General features: G+C 45.2%; 1 protein-coding gene and 1 long non-coding RNA gene across 4 annotated transcripts in view; one reads left to right on the plus strand and one right to left on the minus strand.

Annotated features, from left to right (window-relative positions):
• Nucleotides 1-19,502, plus strand: part of myocd (myocardin) — a 128,779-nt gene that overhangs the window by 85,032 nt on the left and 24,245 nt on the right. The window contains exons 1-2 of one of the 3 annotated variants that reach the window (XM_056365443.1): nucleotides 11,326-12,953; nucleotides 17,997-18,062. In XM_056365443.1, coding sequence (XP_056221418.1) covers nucleotides 12,899-12,953; nucleotides 17,997-18,062 — 121 coding nt within the window. In that variant the 5' untranslated portion in view covers nucleotides 11,326-12,898. Of the gene's footprint in view, nucleotides 1-11,325; nucleotides 12,954-17,996; nucleotides 18,063-19,502 lie in introns of those variants that run through there. The other 2 variants (XM_056365442.1, XM_056365444.1) reach the window with 2 other exon arrangements.
• On the minus strand, nucleotides 16,236-18,608 carry LOC130162017 (uncharacterized). Its single transcript, XR_008826214.1, has 3 exons — nucleotides 18,197-18,608; nucleotides 17,192-17,368; nucleotides 16,236-16,758 (listed from the first exon to the last, which is right to left on the minus strand). It is a non-coding gene; the product is annotated as an uncharacterized LOC130162017 (long non-coding RNA).

Genomic DNA, 19,502 nt, shown 5'->3' on the forward strand with positions numbered 1-19,502 from the left:
TGCTTCGGAGCTGTCGGCCCTGCGGTGAAATAAAGCTCCGCCGGGTGTAAACACTTCCTCGGGATCCGACGGTTGGAACTGACAGATGAAATACGTTTACACTAAAACACTGCAGCCGTGTTTGCTTGCTTTTCAAAGTCAACTCTGAGTTTCCCAGTTGTGATTACGACTCGGATGTTGACGCGGACGCAGCTTTGTTTCCTATAAGAACAGCTGGTTATAAAGCTCACTGAGTATGTGCAGTAACGTTTCTCCCATCATGCCTTTGGCTCGTATTTAAATGATAACAGGTTTTCAAAGATAACATTTAACAACATGTCATTTCTCAAATTAATGTGCAGAAATAAATCAGTGCCTTCAAACTTAATGTGAGGAGGAGCAGTTATAGCTTTGTCACACTGAGACAGATGACAAAGGATAACAAGTGACCAATAACTATATGACAATGAGAACCACAAGATCAAAAATATCCTTGTGTCGTTTATTCAGCTTTCATTCTTGCACATCTACAGCGTTTCGTTTGCTTTTACCGTACGAGGAACCTCGTGTTTAACAACATGTGGTGAGGACCTGTCCCTGCAATACCACGAGAGGCCACTGCGGAAGAATTGGCGGTGACGTATCCGGTGTCTGACACATCTACGGTGACAGACAGGAAAGGATTTGTGCGTCATGACTCAGCTCGCTCTGAGGAAACACTGTCTGGGGACTGAAAAGACCGAAACTTTGGAAAATATCTAAGTAATTTGGCTAACTTGGAACGCTACGGCCTCAGATTAGCTTCGGCTGAACTCGTTGCCAATGTTTTGTTTTTCCTGGCAGCTAAACCACGTGCGGTGCCAGGAGATATTTTGCGTCCGTGATTAAGCTCTGAAACACTGTCTGGGGAACAAGAAGGACATTTCAGACCCTGACTTAGGAAAATACCCTTTCAATTTGTTTAAGTAAGTGTAGTCACTGTAAGTCACGGCCATAACTCTTCAACATACATCTGACATGCAAGTAGCTGCTGGTTCTGGAAGTAAGTGTCAGTGCTGGGTAAGATATCCTCAATGTGCCTCTTTGTTCAACATAGAAACTCACGAACCTGCAGGATTATATAACGATCGTATCGGTTTATGTTACAGCCACTAGTTGGTTTTTCCGATCAGTTTGACATGAGGATTGATTTAAATATTGAAATAGACGTGAAACTCAGTCAGCAGTGATGTGGAGACGAGGCTGAGCACGATGTGAACAACACATGGCACCGTAGCTGCTGAATTCATCCCAATTTCATTTATACAAATCTAAGAGTGAATTTATTTAAGCTGCAGATTGTTAATGTTTTTTCTCAGCTGTGAAGCCTGGAGCTACTGTGACTGATGCACATGAAAGATTTTAATGGCAGGGTTTGAAAACTCCCTGTTTACGATGCAGTGCTCCATGTTTAGTGTCTGCCGGTGTCCAATAAGCTTGGGCTGATATACGATAATATTGGATATCGTGATATTTTCCTGCTATATGCAATATTTTTTAATTATATTAAAATGTATTTATTTTATTTATTTGCAGTTTTACAGTTTTGCACAGTCCGCCCTGCTGCCTCATTTCACTGCTTTCCTAACCTGCCATGTGAAGAATCAAACTGAACTGCAGTTTAGCAGTTTACCTGAAACATGAAATACAACTAAATAATCACATGATAAAAACTAGAATCACCTCCTCCAGGTCGTTCCCTCCACCAACCAGACGTGTTGCAGGAAACATGGTGGCAGTCTCTCCCTCCTGAGCTACAGAGTTGAATAACGACCAGAAGTGTTCCTGCAGAACGTTGTGATGTCACAGTGAAGTTGACCTTTGACCTTTTTGGATATAAAATGTCATCGCTTCATTTTATCCTTTATAGACATTTGAGTTAAATTGTGTCGTAGTCAGTGAATGAGTCTGTGAGTTATGGCCAAAAACATGTTTTGTGAGGTCACAGTAGTGAAATGGGCGTTCCTGGTATGTTGCACCGTGACCTTGATCTTTGACCTTTGACCGCCAAAATCTAATCAGTTCATCTTTGAGTTCGAGTGAATGTTTGTGCCAAATTTGAAGATGTTTTCTCAATGTGTTACTGAGATATCTCGTCCACGAGAATGGGACGGACGGACGCACATATGTCCGCTCCGTCAGATGTTTGTCCTTCGGAATTTCCTTTTAGAACTTTTCAGAATAAAAGCTCACAATAGCTTGAAAAAAAACTGACCTTCTCACACTTTTATTTTTTAGGCAAAATCGCTACAGATGAAGTGATTCTGCGGGAAACTGTTGCTGCTCAGGAGATTTTATTTTTTTATTTTTTATTAAGAAATCATATCAAAATAATCTGGCGGACCAGATATTATTGCTGGCGGGCCAGTTTTGGCCCACGGGCCTCCAGTTGCCAGTCGCTCCCCGGCCCTCGGTGCAGACGGTCCACCCCGCTCCAGACCCGCTCCAGACCCCGCTGCCTCTCGGGCAAAGACAATTGCCATAACCAATGAAGTAAAGGCAACAGTTTTTCACAGTTCACAATCCTGTTAGCTGAGTCAACAGTCCCAGCTTTGCTTTATCCTATTACTCTCAATCATGACAGTTTCCAAACCCACCACGGCTGGAAAGGTGTGCTGGGGTTAACACACACACACACACACACACACACACACACACACACACACACACACACACACATATACAGCCTCTCTGAGAACCTTAGAACAACATTTGATCACGACCCACTGAGCGTCCCTGGGGTGTTAAAAGCAAGCAGCTCCGTGTAGCGGTTGGTGCCCCTTTGTTGTTTCAGCTTTCAGAATCGGGCAAAGAAGAAAAAAAGGTTTGTCTGACTGAATCACCTACTGCAGGAAAAATGATTTTAAAAAAAGGGCAACGTAGCGAATCAATGGGTCGGCTTGGTGATAGCGTAATTTCTTTCTGACAGGTTGCATACGTCAGGCCTCTCAACATCCCGCAGAGGGAAGATAGCACATGTGGCCGCGTGTTTGGTTTGAACGCCGAACGGCAAAAAATGTCACCCCTGATGAATGCTCCGCGGCGCTGATAAGACTTGCGAGCGCACAAACAACATACGACACACGTGCACACATGGGCAGACACACACACACACACACACACACACACACACACACACACACACAGACTATAAATAAGTCTCTGGTCCTCAATGGTCAAGTGGAGTCCAGCCCAGCAGATACCAGCTCTGTACCCAGGGATCAGTCTGTGGCCCGTGGCAACCCCGGTGTCTGCTCTCCGTCTGTCGGCCGGCTGCTCCCGGATCAGAATACACAGCAGCAGGGCCTCAGTGGAGGGACACAAGTCCGACCTGGGATCAGCGTCTGGAGCAGCACGTTTTACTCTGTTCAGCGGACGTCAGTGGGGGAGGGAGGGGCCGGGTGGGGTCATACCAACAAAAACATGGCTCTGGTCCGTCTCCATTGAGAGGAAGAATGTGCTGGCTGACGGGCCGCTTGGAAGTGCTGGACCGGCTCAGAGATCCAGATAACTAAATATTTGTTCTGTTGGTCTCTGTCAGGTCTGTAATGATGCTGTGGTGGTGAGGCTGCAACATGTGACTCCTGGTCAAAGTCATGTGACTGAGATACCATTTTTATTTAACCCTTGGACTTGAGTTCGCTTGTTTCTGCTCCGCTTGTCACTTCTCTTTTAATAAAAATTTTACAACATCCGACTGACAGTCTCATGTTTAGCTTCAATCTCCTGGTGTTAAGATGGATCTCCATCATGGCAGCAAAAGTCACCCACGGAATCACTTCCTCTTTAGCGATTTTGCCGCCAAAATAAAAGCGCAAGACACTTATTTTTGAGGAGTAAAGATTCTTTGTTTGGACCCTCATTGACTCGCACTGTACCAGGGTCCCTTTACAAGAGCGGGGGCCACGAGATCAGGTAACAAAGGACCCCTGCAAACGTCTTTACTAATCTGCAGTTAATCAAATCATCTACAGTGAACCTGGGGCTTTTGGGGGGGGGGGGGGGGGGGGGGGCACCGGGGGTCTGAGATAAACAGTCAGACTGTCACAAACAGGTACTGATACTGTGAAATGAAAAAAAATCACAATATAGACTTAAACACAGAGACCCCCCCCTCTCTTCACCATCATGTGACCCTGTCTGGTGGAGAGAACCAGCTTTAATATCTTTATTTATTATTTCACTCAGTTTCACATGGAGCACGTTCCTGTATGAATTTGGTTTGGCATAGAAACACATTCTGTATGTCACACACACACACACACACACACACACACACACACACACACACACAGATAGCATACGTCACCATGGATGTGCAACAGTCAGTTTACAATCAACAGACTCCTCCTCTGAGTCTGGGTCTGACTGAGTCTCTCTGACGTTTCCTCCTCTCACCATCTTGATGCTCTCTGCTCTTTCACCTGTCCACCTGGAGCCAGCAGGTGGTGGGCGGGGCTCAAGGCCTGATCCAGGTTGATGAATCAGGAAGTGAGAGGAGACGAGCTTCAGACTCAGTTTAATGTGTGAAAAACATGTTAAACTAAACATGGGGCTGCAGAGGATTTTAAACTTTTCTGTGGTTTCTGTGCAGAGCCTCGGAGTCAGAGGATGAAGGCCGCTGCCTCTGGATCTCTGTGATGATAATCTGACAGAGTTTGAGGAGGGAGCTGGTTTCATGTTGAAAGGTTTAAAAAGGTGCGAATGTCTGAGTGCTTCTGTGCTGCACCGTCAACCAGCCGCTGTAGCAGCACCTGACCTGTGCCATGCCACACTTTGATCCTCGCTGTTTGTCCTGGATTTATTTCAACTAATATAAAGACTTTCTATTTCAATTTCACTAATTTTTACTTAATTGGTTTCTCTTTATAACTCTGTCAAGCCAAATGAAAGACATTTGTTTGGCACGGACGCTCGTTCCCCTTGATGTTCCTTTCATCTGGGCCCATTAGTCACGGACACACACATTAACAACAACAAAGTCGACTTTGAGTTATTAAATTTCTGATAGTGAAGTTTTGGGAATACCACGTAAAGCCGGCCCATAGCCCTCGGTAATAGGCAGGAGTTAGAGTTAAGCTGTGGTGATGCAGGCCCGTCTCTCTGTGCTGAGGCCTCACAGACGTGCACCCCTCCTCCCCTGCCCACGCCGCCGTGGCCGCCCGCCAGCGCCTGCAGACTGCAGCGGAGGCAAAGTCAATTGGCGAAATCTAAACAACCACAAAAACACAAAACAGTGTCTCCCCGCGGCGTTTCAGGTTCACACATGATGTGGAGACAATCTATCTCCCTCGCACTCTTGTTGTGCTATGGGATTCCTTGTCAGATTGGTTGCAGCGCCGCCGTCTCTGAAAACGCGCTGACATTTCCAGCCCCGGCAGAAAGACGCGCGGCGCTCGGACCCACGGGCCTCAGACCTGATGCAGACGGAGCGAGGGGCGGGAAGGAGGCGCATGAGAGGAGACAGGAGGAGAGGCTGCTGGCTCGGCCTCATCTTTCTGTCACTTCTGGTTTGGATTCGGCTCGCTCCCCCTGGACTCCTTCATTATAAACCACAGAGGCGGGGGGGGGACCTGACTCCACGTCTGGCTCCGTCTCACTCCTCCTCCCTCCCTCACCTCTTCCTCTCCTCTCCCAGTGTATTTCTGGCTCCTTTCTTCCTCTCACCTTCTCTCCATCCTCGCTGTGTTTTCCACGGTCTCCCGCCTCTCTGGCCGCCGGTGTCGTGGGAAACCCCTCTGTTTTCTGATAAGACTGATTGGCTGCTGATAACGGAATGAATCACTCTCAGCTCTGTCTGTCGACGAGTCCAACGTCCGTCACGTGACCTCGAATCACCCCGCTTGACTTCCTACATTTTTTTTGACGGCGGAGCGAAATGATAAATGATAGCTTAGAAAAACACGGCTTCATTTTCACTTCATCGCCGAGTCAGGAGACGTGAAGGAGGCGGACCGCGTGACGAACATAAGATCAGACAATTATTTCTTTCTATGTCCCCGGTCGCCGCTTCGTTTACATTACAAACCGGCATGTTTCAGTCCGACCTGAGCAGCAGGAGGACGGTGTTCGACTCGTATCAGTGTCCAGCTGATCATTAAACTCTGATAGCATCCAGGAGCAGCTGCTACACAGTCGTAATCACGGCTCTTCGATGTTAATCTGGGAGACCATGATATAATGTAATTAATGAACCTGAACTGCCGGTGACGCCTTGTTCTCCAGCGTCCTGATTGGTCCTTTAAATCTACCTGAGAGCCGCCCAGCACAGCGACGATGAACAGAGCAGAGCTGCTACATGATACAGAGCAGCTCCACGGTGCTCACACTGATGTGACACAGCTGCTGTCCCTTTACATACATGCATACATGCACACACACACACACACACACACACACACACACACACACACACACACACACACACACACACATACACATCCTGTGCACTCCTGACCCGACACCCTCAACTTTTGTCGACAAACTCTTTATCTGCACTCTATCAAACCTCTATCTGCCATCCTCCTCTAATGAAACCCCACCCCCACCCTCGCCTCATCCTACAACACACACACACACACACACACACACACACACACACACTCCTCCCCACCAGCTCCTTTTCTTCCAGTGCTTTTAACATATATATTCTCACCCCCCTCTTCATGGCAGGATTAAACTCTCAGGTTCTTGAAGGAGTCTTAAAACCGGGACATTAGTTTTAGCGTTAGCATTTTAGCACTTCCTGTCCCCTCGTCCTGAAAGTGTCCAGGTGTTACCAATGTGTTTGTGGTTAGATGGCTGAAATAAAGTCTGTGTTTAACACAAGCTCAAGCTCTCGGTAGCATCTTCCACATCTCCACAGTTTCAGCATCGACTTGGTTCCTGAACTTATCGGTTCTTGCGACGTCTCTGTGGCAGCCTCGCCCCTGATTGGTCCAAACCGGTTGGAGGACCGTCTCTCTGTCGGCGGGAGGGATGGGGAGGACAGGTAGGATGAAGACAGAGCGATGAAGATGATTTCCTCTCCTCTGCTGCAGGATAGCAGCTGCTCCCATCATGTCCAGCACATGCTTCACTCATACAGCTCTGTAGAGACAGAGAGCATTCCAGTCTACGCCCGCCCCCCCCCCCCCCCCCCCGGTGACACTTTCTCAGCCGTATGTCAGAGGGACAGCTGGATTCTGGGGGATGGCATATGAGCAGAGATATGTGGAGCATGTAGAATATGTGACTGTTCCTATCAGCGGCTCTGAGATCTGCGTCGCACCGATTCGTCAGTTATCGGAGCCGACAGCGATGACGACGACGTTGTTAGAAACGTCCCAGACTCGTCGTATATAATAATTGTTTGTAATTCACTCGCTGGACGTTGTTTTTACGTGACGTTTTAACTGGTCACATCTGTTTTATCTAAAACACAAGAAATCACACTAAACACTAACAGTCCGTTCTTGATCTAAACGTCTGCGCCGGCGGCCAATAAACATGTTCTGCTGCATTGTGGGATGTGTGTTTTTAACGTGCTCCATGCGAAAGGCGTTTGAGCTACTGCACATCACATGAGCGTCGTTTTGAAACATGCATCATACATGACACGTTGCTGCACGCTTATTATAAATAATACACACTCAGATCTGTCTCACTGGAACACAAGCTTTTTCTCTTTGTCTTTTTTGACACACACACACACACACACACACACACGTTCAGCTCCAGACAGTTCAGATGAGACTTGTCACGTCCATTGACATAGGGCCCAATTAAAGGGGAGGATTAAGCCAGGGCTGGGTGACCTCTTCAGGAATCTCTCCAAGACGCTGTGTGTACACTGTCAACCCTCTGACAGAGCTTCTCTTAAAGCACTTTCACCTGCTAATTAAGACGCTATGCACAAATGTAATGTAATTTGTGTGTGTGTGTGTGTGTGTGTGTGTGTGTTCGCTGCACACACCAGACAAAAGCACCGGTGAATGTCAGTGATAGATCTGCAGCCCAAGGAGCTTCTGTGTAAATATTTGACTTGAGCATTGTTCGGGGGTTTTGGAGCGAGCTCCAGCACACGTCACAGCTCAGAGGAGGGCGTGTCGTTTATAACATTAAAATATTACATGTTTTGGTGTGTGCATTTCGGCCGTGTGTGCGGTTGCTCCGGGCAACAAAAGCCAAGCAGTGTTTATGGTGTGAGGAGATTAGAATGGATAGCGGCGAGGCAGGAGCAGTGAGCTGTTGCTGGACAAAGCTCTCGATGACTGATTAGCGCTCAGTCGCTGCAGTTTTTACACAATGTGGAGAAAAGGCCCGGAGCGATCACACACTTCTCTGAGGTATTCTTTTTTATTTAGCAAACTAAAAAAAAAGGGGCATGGAAGGAAACTGGTGGACATTTTAAGTGGAATAATAACTTAGGGACAAAAGCCCGGCCGGAGATGGGGCTCATGGGATAAACAGAGTGGACAGGAAAGGTTAAAAAAGGGAAAGGAGTCGACCGGCACTGAGATCAAACACAGGGAGGGATCACATGAAGACAGACGGGAAAATATTTTGTAATAAAGATAAATTTATGGGGTTAAAAAAACTTTTGTTATAAAAAACTTTTTGTGATAAAAGTTTTTGAAACTAGAACTGAAAAATGAGGCCACTACAAAAAAAAAAACATAATAATAAAAACACAATATAAAGAGTGAATCATGATAATGGTTCATCAAGTCAATTCTTCTGTTTCTTTACATTCGATTGTGACGAGCTTTGACCCGGAGGCTCAATTAACGTCTTTCAAAACTTTTCTAGCAAGTGTCCATTTCCTACGGAAGCCCAGAGGAACTTTTTCTATTCTAGTATTTATTTATTTATTTTTCTGCCAGGATCTTTTTCGGCCTTCACTGATTAAAATACATTGACTGAACGGAATAATGATGTTAACTAGAAAATTACAGGGAAATTTTGATGGTTTGGTTAGGGTTAGGGTAAAACATCTTCTCTGTGTCACTGTAGCGATGACATCACGCAGCCCTTGGCTGTCAGAGGTCAGGAGCTGCCGTTGCCATGGCAATGTGAAAATCTGCCCAGAGTTTGGCTTCTACGTGGCTTCAAACAACTGCAAATTATGAGAAAACCGTTACTTCTTTTCATAAACCGAAAAGACCGTGCCAGACACTGAAGCCAGAAGTTTCTTACAGTCTCTATTTTATTCAGATATTCCTTAAAATGAGTGAGTAAGCTCAGTGCGAAGACAGAGTGAGATTCTTTTGAAAAAAAAAGACGATTACATTAGGTGTCAATGAGAGTGAGACAGGTATTGCTGCCGGACTCGGCACCCCCGTTTAAATTTTGTGCAGACCCTGCCTGTCAAAGTTACATTTTATGAATCCCAACAACTATGTCTACATTTTCAGAAAGAATTATTTGTCTCCTTTTTACGGTTTGGCCGTGAGCTCGAGTTAAAAATAAAAATAAAGGTTATTTTTTACTGCTTCACGCACTCTAGCCAACTGACGCTTTCACTCTAACTTTGAAGAAAAAGTGATTTGCACTCCTCCTTTGAGTGCTCACAGTTTGAAAAGTTTACATGTTATGTAAAAACAGTTCCTGTCTTTTTGAGAGCAGAAGTTTTCCTCCGTTTTATAGTTTGAATCACATTTCTACGTGCAGGTATGAGAGAGCTGGGTGACTCAGCAAAAAGGTGAAATTTGTGGGTTTTTAAAGAAAATTCCAATGCATTTCTAATGCATTATTTATTCCCAGTTTTTTGGGAGTAACTTTGGGAAAAATTGGAATTTTAAAACCAAAAGTCATAGCACCTCTTTCGGGATCAAGACGCACGTTTTGATGTATATATTACTCAGCTATTCTAGCTGTAGAGGAGTCCCTCGGAGCTGAGCACCCGTGGCACTAATTAACTTGCTAACACACATTATATGTAGGTTGTTTTTAGATTGCATGTAGAAATTAAAAGGAAACATTAATGCTTTTAGTCCGATACAGACTGGGCTACTGGTGCACTTCTGCCTCTTGTGGCCTGAATGAGTATTACAAAAACAAACACTTCCTGACCAGAAACAAAATAAGAATCAGCTGTTTTCACAGATGAAAAGAAAATCCTTCAGGGCTTCTGTAATTTTCTTATTACTAGCAGATAAAAATATATCTATATATTTTGAATCAGTGACGAATTGAACTTGGAGTTTGGTTTTTGTCAACATTGGACTTATTCTTTAAAGCTGCATTAATTGATTTTTGGCAGGAACACATTATCACCTTATAAAGTTAGCATGGCTAATGTGTTAGCATTTCCACACGTTAGGCAGACATAGAACAACATTAACATTCAGACCACTTACCCTGAAACAAGTTTAATAATCAAATGCAAATTGTGTTTGTTAGTATTTTTAGAAATAAGATAAAATATCCTAAAATAAGGTTTTCTTGAGTCGCCCTTTGACATGAATCCAGACCTGTCCCGGGACACGTCCTCTGTCTCACTGTTTAGCCTGTCCATGTTCTCAGCAGTAACCACTGACCCCTTTAATCTGGGCTCAGTGAGACAGTCGTCCTTTAACACCTGCTGTGTCCCAAAAAACAAGGACACATACATGACGTTCTCACTTCGTTTTCCTGTGTTGGATTTTGATTATTTTAGCCTCACGCTTTCTGTCACTTTCCATGTTACGCTCAGATCACGTCCGGGTTTAAACAACTGCAGAGAAATCCTTAATGTGTTCAGCTGACGTCCGGTGTTGACGGACGTCCAGGAGGCTCAGCAGTTGGCTGACCGCGTCCTCAGAGGACAGTGGGCACAGAGCTGAGTTCAACACTGACAAATGTTTTTGGGCTGGTATGTGGGAGCCGGAGGAAGGGAAGCCTTGTTGAATACATGCTGGAGAATCTGCTCTCATGCTGCACAAAAGATAAACCTCCTGCTTCTCAGCTGCTGGATGACTGACTGGGCTCAAGTGATGCTTTATAGTGCTGTACATTGATGAATGGATGTAAAGAGTGCAGCTGGCTGACAGAGGTTAACACGGAATGATGTTTCTAAACTCAGGGCAGCAAATATGTTTCTATATAAACACGAATAAATGTCCAGACACATTAAGTTTTCTTAAAATACATTATCCCAGTCTTTATGTCCAAGTTTGGGTTACTTTAAAGGCCTGTGGTATTTGATGAATGATTTCTCCTCAAATCCAAGTTTAACACAGTTTTACAGTAAGTAATCGTTCCTCTCAGTATCTCTTGTATCATGTTTGTTTAGATAAATATTTTGTCTGTTTGAATTTGCTTCCTTGGTATCACATCTAAATATAGAGAAGGAAAAATTGATATGAAAAAAAGTTTATTATAATACAAACTAGTTATATAAGAAATTAAGCATAAAAGGAAAGTACAAAACTTCCCATGTACCATATCTCATAAGCCAAATAACAGTTTTGAGATAAAGCCTTGGGTTGCCCAGACGGGTAAACAAATACAAAAGCCAGAACACAAATACAAAAACCACAACACAAATACAAAAACCACAACACAAATACAAAAACCACAACACAAATACAAAAGCCACAAGATAAATACAAAACCCACAACACAAATACAAAAACCACAATACAAATACAAAAACCACAACACAAATACAAAAGCCACAAGATAAATACAAAACCCACAACACAAATACAAAAACCACAATACAAATACAAAAACCACAACACAAATACAAAAACCACAAAATAAATACAAAAACCACAACACAAATACAAAAACCACAACATAAATACAAAAACCATTTGCCATTCATTTGTGTTGTGGCTTTTGTATTGGACATACCTTTATACTATATGGACCTTTAAGTTGTTGTGGCTTACAAGGGGCAACATTAGCACAGAGCTAGCTGTTAGCCTTTATTGCTACATGTTTCTGCTGTGGTTTGGAAGGAAATATCTGACTCTCTAAATTTAAATCCAGTATGTTCACTAGCTAGTTGCTAACTTTTTCACCAACACACCAGCTGCTGCTGGAAACAGGGAAGCATTAAACACTAAAGCTAATTTCACATTTATTATTTATATAAAGGGACGTTGTCAGTTGCAGCTTTAAATGAAGAAATATCCCCAAATAAAAACCAAAGTTCGAGGGTTTTGCTGATTTAGATCGAGAGATATTTTGTATAATATCATGTCAGATGTTCGGTATTCATATTCATATTATTGTTCATCTGCCTCAACAAGACCAGAAGTGAAACTTGTTGCCATCCCAGTGTTTCCCTCCTGGCTGCACTGCTGCTCCTCTATCAGTCTCTGTGTCTCTATCTTGATTTTTCTCCCCCCCTATCTGACTCCCCCTCTCTGCTGTCTAATGACAGTCAGCAGGGCTGATAGGCAGATATATTTATACTGGTGGCAGGGGGGGAGGAAGAAGTCATCAACCGAGCCCCGTCCAGCCTCCAGGCTCGGGCAGGCGTGGCTTAGAGGAAACCCTGGCCGATTAGCCCCTCCCCGATCAGGGCATATCCCTGTGTGCTGTCCCTGGCCCTGCTCAGAGCTCTCAGCTAGATGGGACCAAAGCTTCACCGCCCCGAAGACTCATACACTCCCACATCAGCCCCTGGGGGAGAGAGAGCAGAGCCGAGGAGGCAGCACACGGAGAGCTGAAGGCTGCAGCTGCTGCACACTGACACACAACAGGAGAGAAGACAGAGTGTGTGTGTTATGTTTTTGCCTCACACCGGTTTTCTCCTCGAGCTGTTGATGAGGCAGGCTCCGTCCACTCCATCTCATCTCAGCCTGGGGTCCAGAGGCGGCCGGGGGGGTCGCAGTGAACGCCACTTCTTCAGCTCGTGTGACTTTATTTTGCGACTTTTGAACACTGGAACTGTACTGTAAGCATTATGACTCTTCTGGGCTCTGAGCACTCCATACTGATACGAAGCAAGTTTAGATCAGGTGAGTGAAATCGATGCCCTCTCTGTTTACGTCTCTTGTGAATCTGTGTATGAACTCTCCGGCTCCCGTGTGCAGCTGTGTTTATCCCCGCGAAGAGCCGCGCAAACACTTTGTCTGCCAACACTTTGGCATTTAACAGGCAATCCTGTGTTCGTTATGTCATTGATCTGTCTCCACGGATGAGTTGTGTTGTGCTGTGGTCTTCAGTAACTCCAGCAAAGTGACAGGTGTGTGTAATATACTGCGGGGCGTGTGACGACACCAGGAATGCCAAAGGGAGGACGGAGATAACTCAAGAGATCCTCCCGGGTACCGAGCCCTAATGATGGATTCACGGCTGGGCGTGTTCTTTGATGTTCATCCACCTCCTCGTGAAAAACACCACGCCATGTGAGGGTGATGTCTCGGGCAGGTTAGCGCACTTGTTGCGTGCTGATGCTGCTGCTGCTGAGGGAAGCCAGCGGCGAAGCGTCCTCGCTCTGTGGCTCTGAGCTCGCTGATAAAGTGCAGATTAGAGACTGGAGAGGGGTCACAGGTTATCTTAATGTGGCTGAAGTGGAAGCTGATGGTGCTTGTGTGTGTGTGTGTGTGTGTATGTATGTGTATGTGTGTGTGTGTGTGTGTGTGTGTGTGTGTGCGCACCTTAGCATATCATGTCAAAGGAGGAAGGGCACGGACTACAGGACTGATTTAAACTCGACTTAACACACAGCAGCTGTTGGAGCTTTGTGTCCGTCCATCTTCACGTGAAGATGCTCAGTCGTCCAGGTCCCGGTTCTCCAGGAAGACCAGAATCCAGAGGCAGCTGGACTCGGTTGTAGACACTTGAAGACCTCTCATCCAAGAGGCTCTTGGATGAGAGGTCTTCAAGTGTCTACAACCAAGTCCAGAGAATCCAAGACATTCGGCTCCTCTTGGATCGCTTTTATTTTGAAGGTCCTGCCTGAGCATGTGTGTGTTTGTGCTGTTCCTCCACAGTGTGTGTAGTCTGACCAACACTGCCACCTCCCTGAGGAAAATGTAACTGATGGTGGCAGCAGAGCTCAGATTCTTCTCTCTCTCTCTCTCTCTCTCTCTCCTCTGTTAAAGCTTGTGTAGACGCTCGCCTCTGAAACCTTCCCGTCGCTGTGAACGCACAGACTCGCGGCCTGAGAGGCTTCAGCTCGGCTCTTGACCTGCAGTTTGCAGTAATTGCGTTCCAGAAATGGCAGGGTAAATGATGCTTTTCCTCTCAGTTGTTTAGAGCAGATCGGCTGGGTGGGAAATGACCCCCGGTGCTCCGGGAGGGGAAACATGAGAGAGTGCTGCGTTCAAAAGCAACAGGGGGGCGTTTTTCACCAAGGTGCCTCAGGTTGTGTGTTGATCTAACTGATGAGCTCTGGCTCTTTAATGTGGCACAGATGTGGAGATAAAGTTCACCTTGTTACAGTTGGAGGGGTTCAGCTACAAGCCACAACCGACACGTCGTCGGTGAATTTAAGATGTTGTGCGTAAGAGAAGTAAAACTTCGCTCCGAGAGATTTACAGGTAGTTTTACATCTGCTGCTTCAGGATTTACAGTTTTCTTTAAGCTGCAGCACCTCCAGTTGCATTCAGGGTCCTGTGAAAAATCCTTTTCCTTTTTGCACCACGCTCGAGCTGCATTATCAAAGCCATGGGAACTGCTGCTGCTGCATGGGTGACGCTAAAAGGAAAGATAAAGATCTCACTTAAGTGTTCCCTGTGGACTGCTGAATGGTCTGTGTGTGTGTGTTGTGTGTGTGTGTGTGTGTGTGTGTGTGTGTGTTTGTTTTAACTGACTCGTTCTCATGCCGATTTGATTAACAGCTCAAAGGGCCCGTGCTCTCGAGCTCACTGCCGTTACATAACAGTCCGACAGAGGCGGCAGATATAACATTAAACAATAGCAGCCCTGCAGCTAGCTGTCCACCACCTGGTTTGTCTAAACACCTGTTCAGTATCAGCTCCACACCCAGGCCTCCACCTGCAGGAGCTCCGTATCTCTGCGTCCCATCTGTGGTTGAAGCTAACAACAATTAGCTCAGAGAAAAAACTGTCCTGACACCAAATTATCTCAGATACGTCAGGGAGCGTTCATGAAGTGAAAGCTGTTATCTAATCTAAAACGCATTTACTTCACTGAGACGTTAGCTTCGTCACGTTAGCTTGTTGCTAACGAACAGAACAGCAAGCCAGAGGCTTGTGTTCAAATGAACTTTTATCTGTCCTATTATGTTTTGTTTATGTATTTGTTTGTTTGTTTATTTGATGTTATTTGTTTATTTTATGTTAATAAACATCACTACAAAATAAACAATGTAAACATGTTGTATTGTAGCAACAATGCTAACGCTCTGCTGCCCTCTGGAACAGTTTTTAGTGTCATCAAAGAACTGAACTCTGTTACAAACGTTACAGACTATTTATTATTTGTTTTTATAATTCATGTGTATGTTATTTAAGCTATTTAATTATTTATTGTGTGTTTGTTTTGTTTTATCTTGAACTCTTGTGCCACTACGCAGATGCACGAAACTTCTTTGCGTAGCTGTGCAATGACAAATAAAAGCGTTCTGTCTATTTTATTCTAGTTTACATCTGTTGTCAGGCAGGTAAGTTCCAGGTGACGGCAGATCTGGTTTGACTTCAGCCAGTGTTTGAGATGTGTCTTCACTTCCCTTCACTGACAGCACAGTTGTTGTTGTTGTTGTTGTTGTTGTTGTTGTTGTTGTGCTCGTCGTATTAATTCTTTAACCAATTAAACATCTTGTGAGACCAGACCAGTGTTTCTCCAGTAATCACAGCAGCTCTGATAATATTTTTGACGGATGATAATAATAAATAAGATGAGAGGTAAAAGCTGGACATCTTCCACTGTCGGTGAATTCACTCTGGCAGCAGATAAAAAAAAGCTCTTACCTGTGTTTTTGCACAGATCTGCATCACCTTGCTATCTGAGCGTGCTCCATCAGTCAGTGTCAGAGCAGCTGTGTGTGTGTGTGTGTGTGTGTGTGTGTGTGTGTGTGTGTGTGTGTGTGTGTGTGTGGTGGAGCGTTGGCTCACCTGCACACTGGCTCGGCCTCACCTTCATAAATCTGCCTCTAACCGTCCCGGACCGCAGGAGTAATAGGAAGACGTGGGTTCTGTTTTAAGGTGGATTTTCACTTTATGCAGACGTATGAGACTAAAATAAACCCAATACTTCATGTAGTAAAAGCTGTTTATTAGAAGTTGTACAGCGGCGCTCATACATCTGTCGCAAACACATTCCTGCTGGGGAAGGTTCGGAGGACTCATGGAACAAATGCAAGCGAGTGGCTGGAGTGCGAGTGTAACAGCGTGGTGTTATTGTTAGCCTGGTGTGGTGGCGGTGAGTGTTTGAGGCAGTAAATCAGAATATCGCTGCACTGGCTCGTGTAATTATCGGCGCTTCACCAGCGCCAGTCGAACGATCATTTATTTACACCATAAATCTGGAAACGTGTAAATGTGGCCGCAGGTTTGTGTGTCATTTGTTGTCAAGGAAGTGAAACAGCGGAGTGTGGTGTGGTCAGTGGTCTGAGATCACACAGCTTGGCTCAGGTCCTCGTCCTGGAACATCAGTGAGGCCGGCTCTCGGCTCGCACTCAGGCTTCTCAGCAGAAACAGATTATTGATAAAGTTTCAGAGTTGAATTCAAATCAAAAAGCTCTGCAGGATTAACTCACACTAACCGTTCCGCTGCTTCGTCATCTTTGCTCTTTTCATGCCAGAGGAGAATAAATCTGCAAAGTGCCTGTGAGGCCGGTCAGCGTGGGCTGTTTAACTGTCGGATACAGAAGTGTGAAGTGTGAACACTTTCACTAAGAATGAACAACGTAATTATCTCAGATTTCTGAGATTTAAAAAAATCCTCAAAAAAATGTAATTAATTAGATAATTATCTCGTTAATTCAGAATAACGGAGCATTTAAAAGAAAAATCTTGTTTTTCTGAATTAACGAGATAGTTATTTCAGATTTCTGAGGTAATTATCTCGTTTGACGCCTCCGTAGTGTCACAATCACGTGGCAGCTGCCGTAAACAAAGTGCAGAGCAGGGAGGAGCGTCTCTCGACTTCAGGCTCAGCACAATTAGCCGAAGCTAACGCTAACACTTACACCTCATCGTCCCTTTGCAGAGACTGACGCGAGTGCGTTTGTTCCTGTGTGGTTCATGTTGTGGTCGTGTGTTCAGCCCCCACCCCCACCCCCACCCACCTGTAAACTGAAGCAGATGTCATAATGAAGGGAAGGGGCTGCTGTTACAGAACTGAGGTGCTGCCCCGTCAGAGCGCTGTGATGTGGCACCAGAGCCGTCACATCAGAGCTGGAAGGGGTTTGAGGAAATTCGTAAGATGCTGATGATGTGGCCACAGCTGCATGAACACGAACCACCTGAGACAATTAACAGGCGGGAAGACGAGCAGAGAGTAATTAGAGGCTGGAGGAGAAGGAGGAACATTTCATACTGAGACCTGCAGATAAGACGAGGGAGGAAAACCACGCAGACAAAGAGAGGACAAGAAAGAAAAGGATCCACAGACATGGGGGAGACTCTGTGTTTACGACCCCACACTCCCACCTACACACACACACACACACACACACACACACACACACATGCTGCAGACCACACACTGCAGAGCAGATCTGTTTAAAAGCCAGGAGCCGTGTTTATCATTCCCTACATCCTGCTCACAGAAATATTTGTGAGCCAGCAGTGTTGTTTTTCTGTTTTCTGTGTGTGTGTGTGTGTGTGTGTGTGTTGTGTGTGTGTGTGTGTGTGTGCATGTAGATACCTACAGTACATACAGAACATGTGAGCAGTGTTTTCATGTCAGACTGATGAAGTTAGAAAAATTAAACATTTAAAGTGGCTTGAATTCTCAGTCTCTCTTCCTGCTTTTTCTCTGTCCCTCACCTGTCTGTCCTCATCTCTCTCTCTCTCTCTCTCACCTGTCCCCCCCTCTTTCTCACCCTTCTCCTCCATCTACCTCACCCTCCTCCCTCCTCCCACCCTCAGTCCTACAGTTAAGACTTCAGCAGAGGAGGACACGAGAGCAGCTGGCAGACCAAGGCATCATGCCTCGTGAGTAACGCCTTCCAACACTGAGCTGCCCCACACACACACACACACACACACACACACACGCACACACACACATGCACACACACACACACACACACACACACACACACACACACAGACAGAGGTCCACTTACATGCTTTCACACTGTAGTGTGACTCCAGCAGACAAATGGAAAGAGTGAGAGACACTGAAGCGAAGGGAACGTGTCACACGTCGGTTTAATCTGCAGTGAAAGTCGATGGGAATCAGTTCAGCGTTTAAAAATCACATGATCAAAGTGACGAGCAGTAGAAACAACAGCGTCCGTGTCATCTTCCCTCATATTCTCTGTGTCAGGGTGAAGGTAGAAATGTCAGAGACGGGTTTCTCCAGACAAATGAGAAAATGTTTTGTTTTTTTTTCCAATCAGCTCGATATCCAAAAACAATTCATATTCATTAATCGTGTGATTGTTTTGGCAGATGGAGCGGTTTCAGTCGAAAAGGTCCTTTCTTCATTTTCACTTCAAAACAATATAAAAATGACGAAGATGTGATTTTTGTTCGTCTCGTACCAAACAAACTTGTTTCCTTCACGTCTGGAGAATCTGATCTGTAGCATCATGATGCTAATGATGCTAATGACGCTAACAATGCACAACAATGTGACGCTTTTTACTTTTATCAAAACAAATCGCAGCTCACAACATTCTCACAATGTAACGTCACCCTTAACATCCAGAGACTTCATGGTTCATTCAGAGTCGTGTCTCTCGGTGTTCCCTCTCTCTCTTTTAGCTCGGTGTTCGGTCTCCACCGGCTCCTCAGGAGATTGTCTCACTCTTTAGCTGCTAAACTCTTCACGACCTCCGGCAGCTGCTCTCTGACTCGCTGTGTGACGCTGGCCAGGAAGAGGACTGTGGGTTTGTTAGAGCTTTTTGATGATGATGATGATGATGATTATGATGATGATGAGAGCAGAGGGACCGAAACAGAACGTAAGTTGCAGGATGGAAATGCAAAGAATATATAATCGAAGGATCAGTTGCTGCCTTTTAGAAACTGGCTCTTCAGTTCTTGCTCCTCAGTTTTACTCTGAAGATCTTGGCACTGACTCGCGAGACGCTTCGGATCAACGACTCTGACAAACTGCGCGACATGTCTGTGACTGTCTGTTGTGACGACGCCGGATGGAGATGGAGAGGGAGAAACAATCAGTGAAATCAGCTGAATCTGCAAATTCATCCTAGTTTGTGCTTTTTCATGAGCGTGTAACGTGTGATGGCGTAACCGCCGTCAAGCTGTGTCAGAGCTGAGCTGTAACTGTGCTGGAGATCATTTAAATTGCATCGTCTCTGTTAAATAAATAAATGAAGTAGATTTAGAAACAAAAGACCTCAGATTAAAGTCAGGCAGAGAAACAGGTAGGAGGAAAAGTAAAAAGATGCCAGATGCTGTAAA

Source organism: Seriola aureovittata, chromosome 21 (assembly GCF_021018895.1).
Source record: "Seriola aureovittata isolate HTS-2021-v1 ecotype China chromosome 21, ASM2101889v1, whole genome shotgun sequence".
Classification (NCBI taxonomy): Eukaryota; Metazoa; Chordata; class Actinopteri; order Carangiformes; family Carangidae; genus Seriola; species Seriola aureovittata.